Source organism: Haliotis asinina, chromosome 6, assembly GCF_037392515.1.
Source record: "Haliotis asinina isolate JCU_RB_2024 chromosome 6, JCU_Hal_asi_v2, whole genome shotgun sequence".
Taxonomy (NCBI): Eukaryota; Metazoa; Mollusca; class Gastropoda; order Lepetellida; family Haliotidae; genus Haliotis; species Haliotis asinina.
The window spans coordinates 47,738,348-47,758,303 of record NC_090285.1 but is presented as its reverse complement, the minus strand read 5'-3'; the positions used below and the strand labels follow the sequence as shown (position 1 = coordinate 47,758,303).

Here is a 19,956-nt window from a genome sequence, read left to right as displayed (position 1 = left end):
CTCAGCTTCAGACAATCATCATTGTTCTGATTACCGCTTTCAAAATTTCTAAATTCATAAATCTGACTTGATTGATAGTATTACTTGCACCATCCACTTCTATGGAAACGTACCAAAGAGACAAAACATAATGTTCTTGGGGAGTGAATGAATAATTGTCAATGACCGCTTTCACAATAATTCTTTCTAAAGCAAGAATTAGTCATGTAAAACTTTGATTTTTCTTTCACAAGGTTCATCTTAAGTCCAGCATCCATTTTTCCAATCCCATGCTGAGACTACGCATACCTTCTTATCTTATAGGATAGTTATATAGCGCACATATCCATGCAGCTATTGCTTGCTGAAGGTGCTGGTATTTGTTTTCCCTTGATCATTGTGATGTCTGTCTCAGCGTCACATCGTATTATCAATCTCAACTCACTGGGGAGTATACAACTCTTGCTGCCACTAGGCGCACCGAGTTTTTTGTGGCTCTCTAATTCATAGCTGGGTGGACTGGGACACATAGTCACAATGCTTTGTCCAAGTTAACTGCACGTTGCTGTACCCGCAACTAGGTGTATTCATGTATTCATGTGGCAACCATCTGGTCATATACCAACGGATTCGTGGGTTCTTTTAAGTGCACTGGGTTGTGTACTGCACACTAGGGGTTGTGACAACACAGAGAGTCTGAGTCTGCACACAACATGTGCCACACACACCACTGGGTACCAAATGGTTTGTCCCTTACAGCTTATGTACATTCACTCAGCATCTGTGAAAGACTATTATTATTATTATTCCCAGTTTAAATGAACCACAGGGCCATGGTAGGTTTCTATTCAATACAATCACTGAGTCGCATGACCTCATGCTGCAGAGACGCACAAAACAGATGAAATCATTCCTGATTGGTTAATATAATTCAATGTTATCACATCAGTCTGAGTCAGGCAGTCAGGCATATTTCATGACATGATTATAGTGGGTTTAAGATCCCACAGGTACAAGACATTTTGATTGGTTGATGACTAGAAGAACACTTGTGTGACATTAGACATCAATGTGATAGGGACGGTTTAAGACTTAATACACTTCATTTTCATTTGAACAATATTTTCTTCAAACATGTTAAGTATAGAATTCTCAACCCTCCGGTATACTTCATTTGTGAGTGCACATTAGTCATACAGACACTGATGCAAATATATCTAAGAAAGCCCACACAAGTCTAGAAACCTGGTAAGTCTAGATTTCGACAGGTTAAATGAAGAAAGTCTGGGGGCTCCTTTTCAATATATTTCAGGTTTAACACACACGCACGCACACACACACACAAACACATGCACACACACACAAACACACACATACTTTTCATAATCCTTGACCTTTTCGGGTTTTGTTCTGGACTGTACTTAATATCTATAATTCATTACCCTTGACTTTATGACTTAATCCTTGACCTTCCAGAATTGGAAATATATATCTATATATGATTACACGATGCCATTTAGAAAGTGGTCAAATGCAACATATGTCATATCTGGGATTTCACTTTCTTGGTAAAGTACAAATTCTAGTACTTTTTCGGTTGAGTCCCATCCGGGATTCGAACCCGCACCCTCAGAGTCAGGCACCTAATCGCCAGCACACAAAGTCAGCCGCCTAGCCCGCTCAGCCAACGCGACTTTACCAAGAAAGTGAAATCCCAAATATGACATATGTTGCATTTGACCACTTTCTAAATGGCATCGTGTAATCATAGCTTTCGGCCGTGGGAGCCGTGCCAATTTACACTCATCAGAGGGGTACACAAAGTACGCAGTCTAGACTACCAGTTGTCCGACTTTCATTTGTGGAAGTCGCGGTGGCTGAGCGGGCTAGGCGGCTGACTTTGTGTGCTGGCGATTAGGTGCCTGACTCTGAGGGTGCGGGTTCGAATCCCGGATGGGACTCAACCGAAAAAAGTACTAGAATTTGTACTTTACCAAGAAAGTGAAATCCCAAATATGACATATGTTATATCTATATAGGTACATATATTAATAATCCATAATAATCCAATCCAAAAAAATTGAAGCTTGATTGTAAAGCCATATAACTCTCTGAAAAACTATTCATGACTATTCATATTAATTACCATCATGACTGCTGATTTCTTAAGTTTTATCTGTACAGAATGAACAAACAAAATCTTTCTCTTGTAATATTATCCAATACAGATCACAAACAGAGGCATTTTAGCCAAAAAATTACTAGTTGGCACCATGGAGACACAGGATTTACAACAAATAGTAAATACCGAGTGATATACTGCCAATAACTGTATTCACACACCTAGGAAAACAAAACATGAACACTGTGTAAATTAGATTGTTGGTGCTTCATTGTGCCCCAATCAACAATGTTCCATCTTCATAAAGGCATCCTTTTGGTAATCGTCATGCACACACACATGCATGCACACAAACACACACACATGCATGTGCACACACACATACATAAATATACATGTATGCATGCACAACACACATCACAAACTCATAAAAGTCATTATAATATTTGATAAATAAAGCAGCAAAGATACCTGAGATATTTATGGAAGGTTCTAATAATGTTGTTTCTAATACCTCCAAACATTAACTGACGAGCACAGCAGACCTAATACATAAATAATTTCTATGTATTCATTTCATGTCACCCATCAACTAAATTGTTTGAACAAAAATATGCATGCTTTATGAACCACACAGGAATGTCAGGAATGACATCAATTATCCAGCCATTATTCGTTTCCATTTAGAACTACCAGTTCACATTCATACTTTGAGATGCAGAAATACGTTCTGGTTGAACACTTCCAGTCAGTCAAACCATGCACTCTACAGCCTCTACAAGCTGGTAAGAAACATTAGCGGACCAAACTACATTGTTTTACTAGAATGATCACCTGACCTAATTAATCATCTGAATGGAAAGCCCAGTTAAATCAATTTCTGGTAGATTTTCTCCAGATTTTCATGGAGAGAGCTTAAACTTTTAGATCAAATTGTATAAGACTAAGGATCTAAAAACACTATTCTGTTACATAATTCATGTTGATTTTTAAGACTAGGAAAACTTTACAAACACTCAGATTTGCTGACACATCACATTTCGTTTACAGCTGCATAGCACAATCCAAGTTAACAACCAAATATGGATGTTACCCTTAATCTCTCATGAAAATATATTATTCACACATTTTCGTCACAATATCTGGGCATTCCATGACTGTCTGCACTGGCTATGACTGCATAATACTTGTTAGGCACTGACCAAATTTAAACCTACTACAAGCTTAACACCGGGATGACACAAATACTGTTTGAGATATCCTTCACTTGCCTTAGCTCATACCCACAACATACTGGATCACTGGTTTCTGTAATTACTGAGCTAACAATTTTTTTGTTTATTCCATCTTATTTTTTTATTTTTTTTTCATTTTCAAGGAACCAAAGTCTTCCATAACAGCGGTCGTTACATAATGACATATACAAACAAGATAACAAAATTGCCTGTAAAACTGACACAAACCTTCTGATCGTTACAGCGAGATTAATACAATCAGAAATGTTTGGCAACTAATTGCTTTTGAGGATAATAGCATGTGAAAATTTCAGATCCGTTTAAATTTGTCAACTGTGATGTGAAAAGTGACAATTCCGTGTACTGATCAGGTCTAATTCTGCCTCTTTCTTCGTCCTAAGTAATAATATCTAATGGCTGATCGAGATAACTACTGCATAAACAATATGTAAGAAAAATCTACTGATTGTACAGACTTGTTGATACTTACAGGAACACTGCATCAACCGTTCTCAAGCGCAAATACGATAACATTCAAACTTATTCAAAGTAAAACAGGTGAAAAACACAGTAATGGACTGTGTACAATGTGACGAAGTAAGGGAGGTAATTAGTTTCCTGAAAGGAACTGGGGGCAGAGGAGTGATTGATTTCATATGACCAAGATATACCAAAGATCGTAATCTGGGCATTGAGCAACTTCCTTGAGTGGCATATCTAGATGTTGGTAAATCAGAAAAGGACAAACTCTATGTCTGATGTACTTCAAGAATCTGTTGGAGAATCGGTTGGAGAATTGATTCAGGCATGAACAGCGATGTCTGTCTGAAATTATTTCGCACATGATTTTAAATCACTCAGACTATTGATGTCAGCACACATCCTACTTTCAATGTCAGATAACCCAGGCAGGAAGTAGCCACACTGCTAGGAGGTCAGTGTCAACACTTGATGACTGTTTCATGCATTGAAGTCACAAGATCTCTAGAACGAAGTTGCAAGCTCCACACATTGAAGTCTGAAAGTCCTACATTCATACGTTGAAGTCCCAGATTCGGATCTTGTTGTCATAGGAAGCACTGGCAATTCTCAGTTCATCAAAGCGTATACAGTTCACCTGCTCTGAGTGGCCAGAAAAGGTCTGAATACTCTCTTCTCTGGAAAACATAAGTCATTCAAATTACAATAATGTGATAAATAAACTGTTTAAAAGAAGCAGAAACTTCTGGGTTATTCTTTAACTTTGTTTGAGTGGTACAATATCTTCACACATTAAGCACAAAGTTCTCTGACATTTGAGGGGCCTTGGGGTAGCGTAGTGGATAAGGTTTTCGCTCGTCACACCGAAGACCCTGGTCCCCACATGGGTACAATGTGTGAAGCCCATTTTCTGGTGTCCACTGCCGTGATTTTGCTGGAATATTGCTACAAGCGGCGTAAAACTTAACTCACTCACTCACTCTGACATTTGAGTGCAGTGCGGTAGGCAAGTGGTTGAAGCCTTCGCTCATCATGCTGAAGTTTGATTCCTTGAGTTTGATTCCCCACATGGGTACAATGTGCGAATCCCATTTCTGGTGTCCCTTGTCACGATATTGCTGGAATATTGCTCTTGGTAGCATAAAACCTGTGTCACTGGTAGTCACTGGCATTGGCTTGGGAAGAATTACCTGTAGACAACTTCTTCTCATAGTGCATAATAATGTGCCAACAAACACAAGAAGCAGAATGTGGATGTACAAAGATCAGATGTTTTGACACATTGTATATTGAAAGATACATCATATTGGATGTTTTATGCTTGTTATATAATTGTAAGTATGTAATTGTAATTCACAACTGAACAACAAAAATTATTCATAGATATCAAGTTCCATATTATATTTTGTATCAATGAGACGAAGGACACACTGGACAATATCAGTCATTTGACATGGTGAGCAAGTTGCAGATGGGAGGAAGGGTTAAAGTGATGCAGGTTCCCCACTGGTGAAACCCACAACAATGAGCATAACTGACAAAACAACAATTATTGACTCCTGGCAAGACCAAGGGACATAACTCTTTGCGTTACCTTGGTTCCTCAGGCTGAAGCTTGGAGGGTGTTAAGGTTTGGCCTTTGCTATCATTTAGAATATTAGAACTGATATCATGTTCATCATCAGTGTGTAGAACCAATGGTTTCCCTCCTCTCGGCAACACAACATTACTTACTTGTTGACATCCCAGTACTTAAGGAGGCCATCTTTCCCAGCGCTGACAATCATCCCCTCAAGTGTTTCCGACTCAGCCATACGTAACTCTACACTTTCCACTCTGAAAATGTCACAAATCATCATCACTGCCAACTTGTGTAGACTTGTTCATTACACAGTTACAGCAACTTCACAAGGAGGCGCCAATAATAACAGAATAACCAAAGAGCTACAAAAACAAAAGGATTAAGCTGTGTTAATCCCAACATTTTCAAAATTATTCCTTCACTCATGAAGGACAAACATGTGACATTTACTATATTAGGCAGATGCTTGCTCAAGTAGTTAACCTCAAGGTTAACCTTTGACATTACTAGTCTCTTTGGCAGATAACATCTACACTGCTGAGGAGTGGTCAGTGGGAAACTAAATGGTAACTCCTGGAATTTTGGAGGCTTAAACAGCTGCATAAAATTTGTCACTGTTTATGTGCCCCAATATCAGCTAAAAATCATGTAGATCAAACAAATGACAAAATAACGGACCTTTTACGATGTTCCTGGAAGGTCCTGATGAGCTTCGTGTCCTTGACCCTGTACAGACAGATTGTCTCCCCATAGGAGCATGCCAAGTATCCGTTACTGATGCTGACGGACATGATGGAGGTAGTCTGACTAATCCAAATCACCTTCTTACACTTGCCGGACTCACAGTCCCACAGTCGGACACTCTGTACAACACAGGTATAACACCTTCATGATGGTCTCATGAAGATTTCAGTCAGAAACATGCCAGTTTTCAGATGCAGTGTCAAAATAGTGAGTGAGATAATATTTAACATCACATCAGCATTAGTCAAAATAGTGAGGATTTTATAGGGTAGTAGTGTTCATTTGAGGGATCATTCAGTAGGACATGTTTTTCATCAGGGAGAAGTAATTAAGGAATATTCTATAAGAACAGTTTTCGATAAGAATTAATCAATCAGGGATGAATTTGCTATAATTATACTCTCCCCAAAAAGAAATTCATAGGTGATAATGATATGAAATATTCATTAAAATTAGTGATTGATAGTTATCATTTTAGCATTACATTGCTTGTTTTTGTACATACACACTTAAAACACATGTCTGGAAACTTTAGGGCATGTTTACGACTGAAAGTGTACACTGCCATGAAGACGTCATGGAGAAGAATATTCACATTTCTGATCCAAAATTTCATGTCTTATCTCACTTCATAGTTAGAATAAATTTGTGAAAACATTCATGTGCTTATTTCATTGGAGAGTGTATAAAATATGCCTACCCTGTCAGCTGAGCCTGTGATGATGACATCTCCGCTTTCTGTCATATCAACAGCGAACACAGCAGCATGATGCCCATTGAGCGTGTGCAACAAGAGGCAACGGCCAATATCCCAAACTTTTGCCTGGACACAAGTAACAAAATTTGACACAATGAAAATTGTCATTTTGACAGAAATAGGAAATATCAGTTTTGAATCTCTTCAGGTATCAATAACAACTGATATGTTTTTCACGTATCAGCTGATAGCCGCTGCAAATGGCAATTTGAAGAAGCAATTGTTGGCATCAATTCCCAGGTGTACATTATAAGTTGTTCACTGGTCATGAGGGGGCCATGGGCTCATGTACCCTCGAGGTTTGTTCATGTTCACCTCACCTTGCGGGCTTGGGGAACATAAACAAACCTCGAGGGTACATGAGCCCATGGACCATGAGGGACCAGTGATGAATGTATTTATCTTACTGAACACCTGAATTTTAATTTTGAACTGTTTGAAGCACTTCTGTTGAATGTCAGGCGAATCGCCATTTTGACACAATGTAAACTGATTTAGAGTTATTTCCCTTCCATCGATTTTCAATCGCAAAACATCGATAATTTCCGTGCTTCGTGCGTGATTCAATGGTTTTCGAGACAAAGAAGTACTACAATGAAGCGCCAGAAGAGTTCGGAATTCCCAGCGGTGTACATTGAAAATAATACATCGCCTGTAAGTAGGGTACATTGAAAATAATTGAACAGTGCTTAGCCAGTCAGAAAGCGACATTCATGTGTGAGGTAAGATAAATAGAGATGTGAATGCTAACTTGTTTTGCACAGACATCAGGACGAAGAAAAATGTGTATGGGGTTAAAATTACATTAATGTACACTTTAAAATTAAATTTTGAACAAAACAATTTTTGGTTTCATTTAGACTGCAAAGGACACTTAGCTGGAAATCATAGTTACAACCCTGATTTTCCCTTGAGAATTTCAATTTACAGTCACTAGTAAAACAGTTATCAAAATTTCAGCTGGCACTGTATCACACGTTTTAGCTTCAAGTTTGCCATTTCATACAAGCTTTTGACCATGGGATAATTTTCACATGTTGTTCACACTTCTAAAATGACAATTGTGGCTTTGCATCAATTATTTTTAACAAATAAAATCTAGAAACTGGTCAATCTTTAGACCATTGTTGTCAGTCTTACCGTCTTGTCTTGTGAAGTCGTCACCAACGTGCTTCCCCTCCTCACCATCGCCCACACAGGACCCTCGTGGCCTAGTAATGTCCTAGTGGTGCCACCACTTCTTAAATTCCAGATCTTAGAATGAAAGATATACAAGTAACTATTTCAGAAACACAATTTATATTTTCAATACACTTTATTCAGTCACACAGTGGTCAAATCTTGTTAATCCGACATCGCCTGTTGCACAACAAATTGTTGGATTAACGAGGATGTTGGACTAAAGACATTAAGTTAAGTTTATCAAATTTGCTACCAACAAAAGCATCAGATAAAGCTGATTGTCGGATAAACAGAGGTCGGATTAACGAGACTTGACTGCACTTTAATACAACCTCAAATGTTTAAGTTCAAATTGACGTATTGAAGAGTTATCTTTCACATCCATATCTGACACATTTTAGTCAGTTCTACATTTGATATGATAGGATATTTATATAGCACAGCAAAGTTGCTGAGTGTTTTTCCCTCAATCAGTGGATGTGAGTCTTAAATGCAAATTGTATTATCAATCTCATTAGGGGTTGTGACAACACTGAAAGTTGACTCCAAGCTTTTTAACACCTGGTCACAGGTGGGCTCAATCCCAGCACCTCAAGCTCGCTGGATAACTAGTCAGGTGCCCCCATCTGAGGCACGTTTGAATATTGTACCAAAGACTACAATAGTAAATTTGGAATGCACTGATTTATCCTACTGAAGCTCATAGCCAGCTGATACTTGATTATTATCAACCCCTTGAAACCAACCCACCCGAATTGTTGAGTCATATGAGCCACTGATGAGCAGGTGCTTGGTGTAGAAGTTGAGGCACCAGACGCCGCGAGTGTGTCCCTTCAGTGTCTGTAACAGCTCCCCCGACTTGATGTCCCACAACTTGATTGTCTGGTCCAGGCTTCCACTAGCCAGACGGGTCTCATCAAATGTCACTGATAGCACACTGAAAGTAATGAGTTTGTGAGTGGATATGGTTCTACACTGAGCAGTATCATTACACCACTGCAGTCTATTGAGTAGCCTACTGTGCCATGACCAGAAGAAGCCATGGCCAACTGTATGAGCAGAAATTCTGTGAGTGATTGAATTTTATGCCTCTTTTAGCCATATTCCAGCAACATCACAGCTGGGGATACCAGAAATGGGATTCACAAATTGTACAAGTGTGGTGAATTGAACCCAGGTCTTCACCGTGACAAACAAATGCTTAAACCACTAGGCTACGCCACTGATCAGAACAGAAATTTAATCTCTAGGAATGGACACATAATGAAGTTGGAATGGTTGGAATCAGACAATGCATTTCACCTTCAGCAGAAATTGTTTTCTATTATTTACTTGATTTTGGGATGGCAACATGAAGGTAAAACTTTCAGACGTACTATTTGAATGAGTGAATGTTGTTTTATGCCATAGACAGCAGTATTCGAGTTGAATCACTGAGATCTGTAATTCTCGACCAGTGATTGAATGATTGATAAAAGGAACACTGAGAATCTGCATGATACCAGATGTTTGCTTCCCCTAGCCACAACAAGCCAACATAAGTTTAACGAGCTCCAACAAAATGTCCTTGTAGTTTTGAAAGAGACAGACATACAACTACACTTATGACAGTCAGTGTGAGTTGACTCTGTGACACACTTTGGGAAAAATTTAGCCTCCCACACTGAAGTGTTGGGTCAAAGGTCAAACCTTTGACCATGTTGTTACTAAGACAACCTGTCACTGAAGAATGAACTCCCTCATACTTTTCTATAGTCAATATGCCTCCCCAAAAACCTGACATGTCGCTTGAGACAGAAGAAACAAGGAACACACTAAAAATGCCCTAAAACAAGTGAATTAACTTAGCCCCATTACATGTACAGATGACATGGCAATAAAATCTCTTCATGAATTTCTGTAATATGAGTTTAAGGACCAGGTTTTCAAAGAGATAGGGTTTGAACAACTACAAAACTCAGCTCTAGAGTCTGAAAACACAAAACTGAGAGCTGATTTGAATAACCAATGTAAGCAAACTGAGGACCTCTCCCTAAAACTTTGTGTCTCAGACAAGGTTAACCAGCCAAAATGAGCAATATTCTAGAGAGTGCAACATGAAACTCTTCAATGTGGAATAATCTGACATGAGGACCTGTTGGATAAATTTTGTGAACTTATAAAGACAAAAACAGGCATACAAAAGTGATGATATTTAAGCAATCCATAGGATTGATTATGCTAATATGTCCATTGTGAAACCAGTTTTGGTCAAGTTTGTATCCTTGGAAACCAAATCAAAAGTTATAAGAGCACAGAAGCAGATTAGAGAAAAATCTTGTATTTTGCCTTGTGGATGACATCACTAAGGCAAACGTGATGTTGATAAACTGACTGAAAAGTCACCATGACATTGACGGCAAGGTCTATGCAGAAACATGCAATGGGAAGAAGTTTAAATTCTACCTTTTTGATGACATTAATGCCACCATCACTGAAAAATACACTACACATATGCTACCTAATGAATAAGTGTGATGACAAACACATGTGACTTGACAAACGTCTCATTGTCTTCTGCTTGACCCGAAAGTGGGCAATCTCCTGTGGTGTGCCAGTTATTGACTGTATATAATATCCACTGAGAAATATCGATTTCAAATACAGACTTAATTAGTTCGTAATAGTTTTATTTTTTTCACAAATACAAGACATGTTTAGTCATGATATCATATGTTTTTCTATGCTTATTAATGCAGTTGTCTCATTCACCTTGAATAGTGAACACTGCCATCCATAACATAAAAAGGATTTTTTTATCATTTTTTTTCTTTTTTTTATTTCCTTTTATTTTTTCTTCTCTGTCTATATTCTTGTAAAGGAAAAGCTCTGACTTCAGTTCTTGTCCCTTTGGTTATAATGTGGACACTGTAACATAAGGAAGCATTACCTTACCTTTCTTAAATTTTTATTTCTCTTTCCTCTCTATCCCATATTTCGCCCACTTTATTTTTTTCTATCTCTACCCTACTTATTCTCTTCTCTCCTTGTCAAACATTGGTTTTGGTCACACAAGCAGGTATAATTTTTCCCATATCATTATCTATATTGAAGTATATAAACAATGAGCAATTTGAAACTGTTATCTATGAATGTCAGGGGCATGAACAGATTCAGCCAAACACAGAGATATATTCAACTTTGTCTCTAGTAAAAAAGTGTCAATTACTAGTATACTTCTTCAAGAAACTCATAGCACAGTATAAGATGAACTCACGAGGGCGGCTGAATCGTGTTATGGATGTCGTTATTCACATGACACAAGTAAACATTGAGAGAAAAGACAAATTTACAGAATATGGGCCCCGTTAATATAGATGGGTGCAAAAAATAATTGATCATATCTTCCTCTTTCCTAGCTTACTCTCCAATCCTTTTGTTTTACTTTTGTATACACTACTCAAACAGTCACTTAACTTCTATTGCCTCCAAGAAATTCTCCGCAGCTGTATGAAAATTATGTTGTGTGTGAATATTGCATTACTTTACTTGCTATCATCATAATACAAAAAAACAACAAAAAAACCCATCCCTGCATGATACCACAACTTTTACACTTGTTTATGGCACACACTAACAAACATTTTCTAATTGTTTCTTTAAAATGGAATTTGTTTTGAGTTTAAAAGATATGAGGGAAGTAAAAAAAAGATGTCGCATGACATTTGTAAAAACATCACTGATAACATAAGGAAAATAGTTATACTCTCCTCTGGAATGCCATATTCAAACAACAAAATTGAGAAAGTACAGTGTGGGTGAGATCAATCATTTACATGAACAAATATAGGACAGATAGGAGTGTAATTAATTTTAAATGATGATGATGATGATGATGATGATGATGATGATGGTGATGATGATGATGATGATGATGATGATGATGATGATGATGATGATGATGATAGTGATGATGATGATGAGGAGGAGGAGGAGGACCTTACCTCTCTGTGTGCCCTTGGAGATCTACTTTTCTGCAGACACCATTGTTCCAGTTCAGACGAAGGTACATGTTGTCTCGAAACAGTTTCTTCCAGACTGGTGCACTGTTGACCCTGACCTCCATCTTGACCTCATTGCACTTTGACCTCCAGAGCTCATTATTATTGGTGAGACAATGCCACGTCTTGTTTACCTAATTCACACATATTTGGATGAATCTACTGGCAATTAAGAAGGTGAATTGAGTTAAATGTATGTAACTCACACAGTTTCTTAGAAAAAGTTCAGGCAAGGTTGACCAAGATACTGATTGCTTCCTTCAGCAGGAGCAGGATCTGCTATTCAGTAGCTCAAGGTCTCCTATTCTCCTCAGTCATATTCCCCAGTGTGTTAGTACCATATCAAATCTTGTCAAGAATGTTTTTAAACTTCTCAGTATCTGCCCCCAGTATTCAAATAGTTACTGTAAATCATGAAATTAATGCGTCATGAATTTAATGCGAGCTCAGGAAGCTGTGTTGATCAGAAAATGCGACACCCTGATTCTTTGTTGTTCATTTTCTTTTCATTTCTTATTACCACACACTAGTTACCTGAATTGAACTTGTTAAGCATTGAATGGAATGGAGCTGACGATGTTTTGATTATGCTGCCATGTTTGATCACGTGATTGCTTGCTACTACTTGTCTTATGAGAACAATTGATGGTGAATTCAAGGTGGCCATGAAGAACCAATTTATTAATTGGCATGCCAACAAAGTGTCAGACAATTTCACAGGTTCCAAAAAGGACTTGTGGATTTACGAATAAGTGTGATGAAGCCTCTACATGCCAAATGGATGGAGGCCACGATTGCAAAGGTGAGCAAAGATCACGAAACGATCCTGCGTGGCTGGAGAATGTCCGCTCTGGCTGATGTGCCTCAATGACTTTGAACAATTGACAGTGATTATTGTAACCAGTGATAACTGACTTGTGAAACCCGTAATGAGGAAGTGACCTGTGTTGTCTGGTGTAGTGTCAACACTTCTGCTTAGTGACAAAATTTGCCAATGTATAATTTCAATAGGTATTAAGTAGTGTCAATGAAAGGAAGAGATTTCCGTTTATTCAAAAGTACACCCCCAGACTGAAATGTGTCATTTTAATAATGCGACACATGTACAGACGCATTTTTTGCATTAATAAAATGTTCGCATTAATTTCATGATTTACAGGAACTGGCCAAAAAAGTGACCCCTGCAAATTCTCCCTAAGGAAACAACTTGCAAAGAAAAGTAACCACTTTCAAATATTAGAAAATTCTTTGTAACACAACTGACATGTACTTTGAGATTTGATACTGATGCAGCCTGTGGAGTAGATGGTCACATGTGCATGGGACTGAGTGACTAAGTTTAGTTTTGGCACTCAGCAGTAATTCAGCTATATGGTGGTGGTCTGTAAATAATTGAATCTAAACCAGACGATCAAGAGATCAACAGCATGAGCATCAATCGACACAGATGGGACATGATGACGAGTGTCAACCAAGACAGCAAGCCTGACCACTCAATCTTGTTAGTAACCCATGTTTGTTATATTTGGGATTACACTTTCTCAGTAAAGTACAAATTATAGTATTTATTTTAGTTGAGTCCCATCCAGGACTAAAACCCACACCCTCAGAGTCAGGCACCTAATCACCAGCACACAAAGTCAGCTGACTAACCCGTTCAGCCACCGTGACTTCTACAAAATTGAAAGTTGGACAATTGGTAGTCTAGACTGCAGACTTTGTGTACCCCTCTGATAAGTGTTAATTGGCACGGCTCTGCAAAGAAAGTGTAATCCCAAATGTAACAAACATATATTACATTTGGCCACTTTCTTGGCATTGTGTAATTGTTAGTAGCTATGTTACATTTGACCACTTTCTTGGCATTGTGTAATTGTTAGTAGTCTCTTATGACAAGCATGGGTTACTGAAGATCAATTATAATCTGGATCTTCATGAGGCTCAAGATACAAAGATTTATGAAGTTGATCTTGACATATCCGATTGCATGAGAAATACTGCTGACTCAGCAATGAAGTCCAACAACACTTAATTGATCTTAGCGCCTGATGATTTCCCTATCAGTGCAATCAGTCATGATTCAGTGTCTAATACTAGAAGCTACACCACAATGCATTAGTGATTGATAAATGATAAATGCTAAAACCTGTGAGGTACAAACAATGACAACTGACCAGTCATATCCTGCAAATCCTGCAAACACTTACTCTGGAGGCTTGCAGGAGTTCTGCAGGAGAGAGGTAACTGAGAATCTTCAAGGCCAGGTGCTCCGGCAGCAGGGCCAGGAAGTCTCGATGCTGCTTGATCTGGATGAGAGGGAGAAACAGTTGGGGGTAATTGTAAATATATATGTTTCTAAAATAAATTTAAAAAATGATATCTGAGGTATATTTTCTTTCAGATTATTGGTGTTTTGATTTCATTAAATAACTCAATTCAAATTTCCAATCCATTTAAAATTATCATTTCTGTTACATTTTGTTTGAATATATGATGATTTGAAGTCATGTCGGTACTAAAATTATATTTAAAAATAATAAAAAAGTGACTCCTACAATTATGTGATGAAGAAACTGGATATTAACATCCACAATGACTACCATGTGTTGTTAAATCAGAAGTTTGAGAAGTTGCCGATAGTGCAGAACATCTTCAATAAGCAAGTGCTTGTCATCATGATTCTGAGATGAAAATCTTCTGTGCTTACAGTGAGGAAGTTTGAGATAAAGTAGTGCTGTCTTGGGTCCAACTTCAGCAGCAATTTGTGGAAGAATTCATTTTTCCTTGTATCTGAAAAGCAAAGTAGTTCTACGTTGTGCACTCACAATGATTTTACAGTAAACGTGTGATTGTATTCAGTGCAATAAAAGATATTGTCTTTTTCAGAGTGTCTTTTTCTGATTTTCAATTTTTATAATGTCCGCACAAAATACCAACCAATTTCCTAAACGATATCAACAGCATGATGTTGAAAGGTGTACTTACTGTTCCATACATCTGTGTACCAGTACATCAGCTGCTGGGCCTCCGGAGACAACTGACATGGTGGAAGGGAAACTCTCTGCAACAGACATATATGTCAAGCTTTTATAAACCTCGAGTTTCGTCACTCTGTTGTGTTGCCAGGATCTCCTTTTAACATGAAAATCTCTACAGGCAGTATCGCGGACATTCTTCATGAAGTATTGTTGATTTTCTACAGAACTGACACCATCCTGGGGAATTTCTCAGGAATAGCTCTTGACTTTGAATTATTACTTATTTTGCAGATATTATATAACTTATCTTGCTGTCACTGAATATGAAAGTAAAATATCACATTATTGAAAACTTCTAATATATAGTGCGGATATGTGGTGTCTATGCTGCAACCCTTCACTTACTAGCTTGAAGGATTTATCTACTAGGCTATGATGAATCACTGTGAAGAATGAGATTGTTTGTCAGTATGTACCAACAAGATGGGTAGTGCAGGCAGTGCACATGCAAGACATGGGTAGCGCATGCACAATATGTGCATTGTGTGTGCAAGGCAAGGTGTTGACTGCCAGTCACGTCCCAGATGATTTCAACAGTAAATACCAAATATCAAAATTATATCTAAGGTATATCTTCCGTCTGCTCAAAAGTTGGATTAAAACCTCCTCCTCGGTTTTGATTCTTTACATATAGGGGGACACACTGCAATAAACATACATGTCAGGCTCACATACGGGAGATTCTGATATCACTCTCATACATATCTCATTAAAATCACATCTCAGAGGTACCTACCACTACACAAAGATTGAGGGCATCCATTTATAAGTTCACTTGGAATGACTAGGCACACTATATCAGATAAAAAAATGAGCAGGCACAGAAAAATATAAGAAAAATATAATACTATTTTTATTGCAACTTCTATATATATGATGATGTGACAGTTTGTTATAGACTCTTATACCATTATCTTATAATTCATCAACTTCTAAAATTCCAATCAAACTGAACAAGCACAAATTCAAATGTATTTTCTAATCATGTAGCCTGAAAATGAAGCAACGCGGCATTTGAAAACTATGGTTGATTGGTGGATGTTTCTCCACATCGATTACCATCTCATGCAAACATCAGAACAAAAGACACATATGACACCTAATATTAGTAAATCAAACATCATATACAACCAATTTTATGCATCAAACTTCAAATGCAGTAGGCCAACAGATTTTATGCATCACACATCACATGCAGCATGGCAAAAAGCTTCATATAATCAGATACAACAATGGCGGGAAGGTATGGTGAGGGAGGAACTGGTTTGAATACCAACTATAAATTCTCCTGTGCATCATTCAACATGGTTCGTACATACTTACTGTCTTAGGTTCATGGTTAATGGTTCTTGATTTGTCCTTGACAAATGAAAGTTTCAGCTACAAGAGACAAAAGGGTATATTCCTAGATTACAGCATAAGAGTAATCTGGGGGAAATCTAATACATTACTTACATATTTTAGAGTAAAATAGGTACAGAGATATGAAGAATGAAATAAAGATCAAACAGAGTGTGTGAGTTTAGTTTTCCACATCTTTTAGCAATACTTGAACCATATCACAATGGGGGACAGCAGAAACGGGCTTAACACATTGTACCCATATGGGAAATTGAACCTGGGTCTTCAGCGTGACGAACAAACGCTTTAACTACGAGACTACCCCACCGACCCAGATCAACTAGAAATGCCTATATTTGTGTAGCTGCTGGTGGTATGACTCTGGACAGTGTTAAACTGGGATACCATGCCACACTTTAACACAGATACCCTAAACGGTATTATTAGAATTAGTAGAACTGCTGTATTTTACCTTCGGTTTGCTATATCGTAATGCAATCCAAAAATTTGCTATTTTCAGTTTTCGGCCTGTCATTTCATTAACCCATTTAAACCTTTTCTTAAATGTTTAGAACTCAAATAGTTTTGTCAAAATGTATGCATTTTTTTAACAAATGTCAGTTTTATGTATAACGATCACATCTCATATATCAAACCATAACAAGCCAAACCGAAGGCCTTGCACCACAATATGTACCGTACCATGGTACGTATCTTGTCTTTAAACTGGACAAGCAACTCCTAGCAGCTATGCCTGATGCACTGTGTCTCCCCCAACCCCGAGTTTGTAGTACAAGCTAGCTATACTGGTCTGTCTTCACAGATCAAAAGATTCTGAACTGACACCTGAAAGTCACATTCCTCAACAGTCTCTGTAGCTCACCTTCCTCTTCTTCCTGGGTCCAGCAACTGCGGTGGAAAGAAGTTGGGAGTCGGTGCTGGAGTTGCCAGTGTTGGTGGAGTCGGAGGTTAGAGAGGATCTGACATTATTGCCAACACGAGGGGACATCTCATCCTGCATGTGACGCCTCACCGGCATCTCAACAAACCTGAAATATACACACAATACTGTTAAGGAAGTGGTCACATGTAATAGTTTATATTTCCCATTGCACTCTGGATCTATAAGAATAATAACAATTCATTTACAGAGCACCTAGTATCCATCTGACTATTTGCCATGTTTGCTCACTGGATTCTGTAATCAGAATCTGATTATTACTCCAGAAAACCCAAGCTGTCTAGATGGTTTTCTGCTGGCTGAACAGAGGCCACTTTGAACAAACTCACTTGCCTAAGGTGAGACCACATGTATCACATGTGTTTTGTTGTGGGGCAGGACTGAAGTCCTAGAAACTCTCAGGCGACAAGCTGCCAAACACGGTCACCCATCCAAGGACTGTCCAAGCTGGACATTGCTCAACCTCAACTGATTTGTGATCTGAGCTGTAGGCACAGAAACACACACCACCCTTTTCACCATAGGCCATCCAAATGACAATGTTTTACCTTAGAATCAGTCCAGAAAAATTAAGAAAAAGGGAGAACAAGTGTGTGGGTGACTATATCAGAAAGAATCATTGTAATCGTACAGTGGGAGTTTGAAAGATGTCCTGGAATGACTGTAAGGGATATTCCTCACCTAATCTTACTGACAAAGAGTAAAAGTTGTCAGTGATAGACTAACCCCCATCCAAGGCCTACCTGAGGAGTGTGTCAACGTGTTGCGGAGGCTGCTGCATGTCGGAGCTGATACTGCTGGTGCTGCCCCACTTCACCACCGCCGCTTGGTGCACCTGGGGCAGCTTGGACAACACTGACTTTGACGTCAACTTGAGAAGACTGGGGGTTGACTTGTTCATGGGTTCAGATCTAAAACATGTATAGTGCATTTGATTCCATTTGAGACTGATGAATTGTGCCCAAACACAAAATCTAAGAATTGTAACAAAATCAAATTTTGCACAGGCACATGAAATCGACCAACCCACTCTGATGATTTGTCTCACAATTTTGGATACCTGAAAAGAAGAAACTACACACACATGTTAGTTACCTGGCTGCTCTACCAGCAAGTGGTCCCTCATAAGAAACAGCAAAAAGTGACAACTACATGATGATTGTTTGTTAAACAACATTTTTATTCAGGTGTTGCAAAATTAGGAGACAAATGACATAAGAACTGGTCGGTCGATTTCATGTACCTGTGCAAAATGTGGTTTTATTATGTAAGCATATTTTCCTAGCTACTTGATTGGTCTGGAGGTGGTCAGGTGACCATCGGCAGAAAAGCATGCTGATTCCAACCCAGGTCCAACCAGAAGTCATATTAACTTGAGAGCACTGTGACATCAAGCTATGACGTCATCCTATTGTTTACATGTCATTCTATTGTTTACACGTCACAGTATTGTTGACATAAAGTTATTGGTTTGTAGGGAAAATAAAATTACTTTTCTTCACTAAATGGACATGTTTTGGTTTTCAGATGCTTTTCTTGGTAAGTACATAATAAATCAATCATAGACTGGTAAATACCTGTTTTTATGGACACAAGAAAAGTAATATTCACCTCGAACTTCAAACTCAGTCATTATCACTTTTCGCGGGTCCATAAAAACAGCTATTGACTTCATCACCAGTCTATAATTGTATACTGTTAGAATTCTTAGATTTTGTGTTAGTGAGCAATTCATCAGTCTCAAATGGCTGTAGGAGAGTATGTGTTTTGTGTCTGGTTTTGAGTACTGGAAGCCCATATTCAAGAAACATTTGCATTTGCAGCAAAAAACTGGAGATAATTTGGGGGCTTCCCGCCCTCTGAGATTTCATTCAGCATTTGTTTTCCAGTCTCAATAAAGCCAAATACTAGTTGTCACTTATACACAAATATAGAAATATGATATTCATAATGCAAATATCTTGAAAATATTTTTTGAAGTATTTTATAAACAAAAAAAAACATATCAAAATGTAATAAAATCATAAAAAGATTTTTATGTCTATTCTTGGAACTCTACGATTGTAATGCTCAGAATTCCACAGTTTCATTCAGCCCAGTAAACCGTGCTCCACTACACCAGGACAGTCTTCAGGAGGGGTAACTCCAATCTGATATCTGCATGTATACAGCTTTATGAATATTCATTAAGTATTACCCATTAGCCATGAATAATACAAGGTAAAGTAAACGGAACAACAATACCTTGGGTGAAATGTCTTCAGATTTCCAATTAAATTCACATGTCAATATATCCATTTGTCTAAAAGGTCATATAACTTAAGGGAATTTCAGAATAATGATTTCCAATAAATATTTATGGCAAATAGGATATTTTATGGGAAATGTGGATATATTCAGGACAATACACAGGTCCATTGTGCTGAAAACACATTGCACCACATGAATACACTCCAAACAAGTGGTAGTACCCATGGACCGCAAAAAGTAGATAT

The 19,956-nt window shown here is 38.1% G+C and overlaps 1 protein-coding gene across 2 annotated transcripts in view; it reads right to left on the bottom strand.

Annotated features, from left to right (window-relative positions):
• Positions 1–3,430: 3,430 nt before the first annotated feature.
• LOC137287165 (beta-TrCP-like) overlaps positions 3,431–19,956 on the bottom strand; it is a 32,882-nt gene continuing 16,356 nt past the window's right edge. Inside the window, exons 4-16 of one of the 2 annotated variants that reach the window (XM_067819331.1) lie at positions 18,205–18,372; positions 17,384–17,549; positions 16,483–16,539; positions 15,107–15,182; positions 14,829–14,911; positions 14,329–14,427; positions 12,065–12,255; positions 8,832–9,018; positions 8,040–8,153; positions 6,843–6,965; positions 6,077–6,261; positions 5,551–5,652; positions 3,431–4,493 (exon numbers count right to left, since the gene is read on the bottom strand). In XM_067819331.1, coding sequence (XP_067675432.1) covers positions 4,370–4,493; positions 5,551–5,652; positions 6,077–6,261; positions 6,843–6,965; positions 8,040–8,153; positions 8,832–9,018; positions 12,065–12,255; positions 14,329–14,427; positions 14,829–14,911; positions 15,107–15,182; positions 16,483–16,539; positions 17,384–17,549; positions 18,205–18,372 — 1,675 coding nt within the window. In that variant the 3' untranslated portion in view covers positions 3,431–4,369. The remainder of the gene's footprint in view (positions 4,494–5,550; positions 5,653–6,076; positions 6,262–6,842; positions 6,966–8,039; positions 8,154–8,831; positions 9,019–12,064; positions 12,256–14,328; positions 14,428–14,828; positions 14,912–15,106; positions 15,183–16,482; positions 16,540–17,383; positions 17,550–18,204; positions 18,373–19,956) is intronic. The other variant, XM_067819332.1, reaches the window with a different exon arrangement.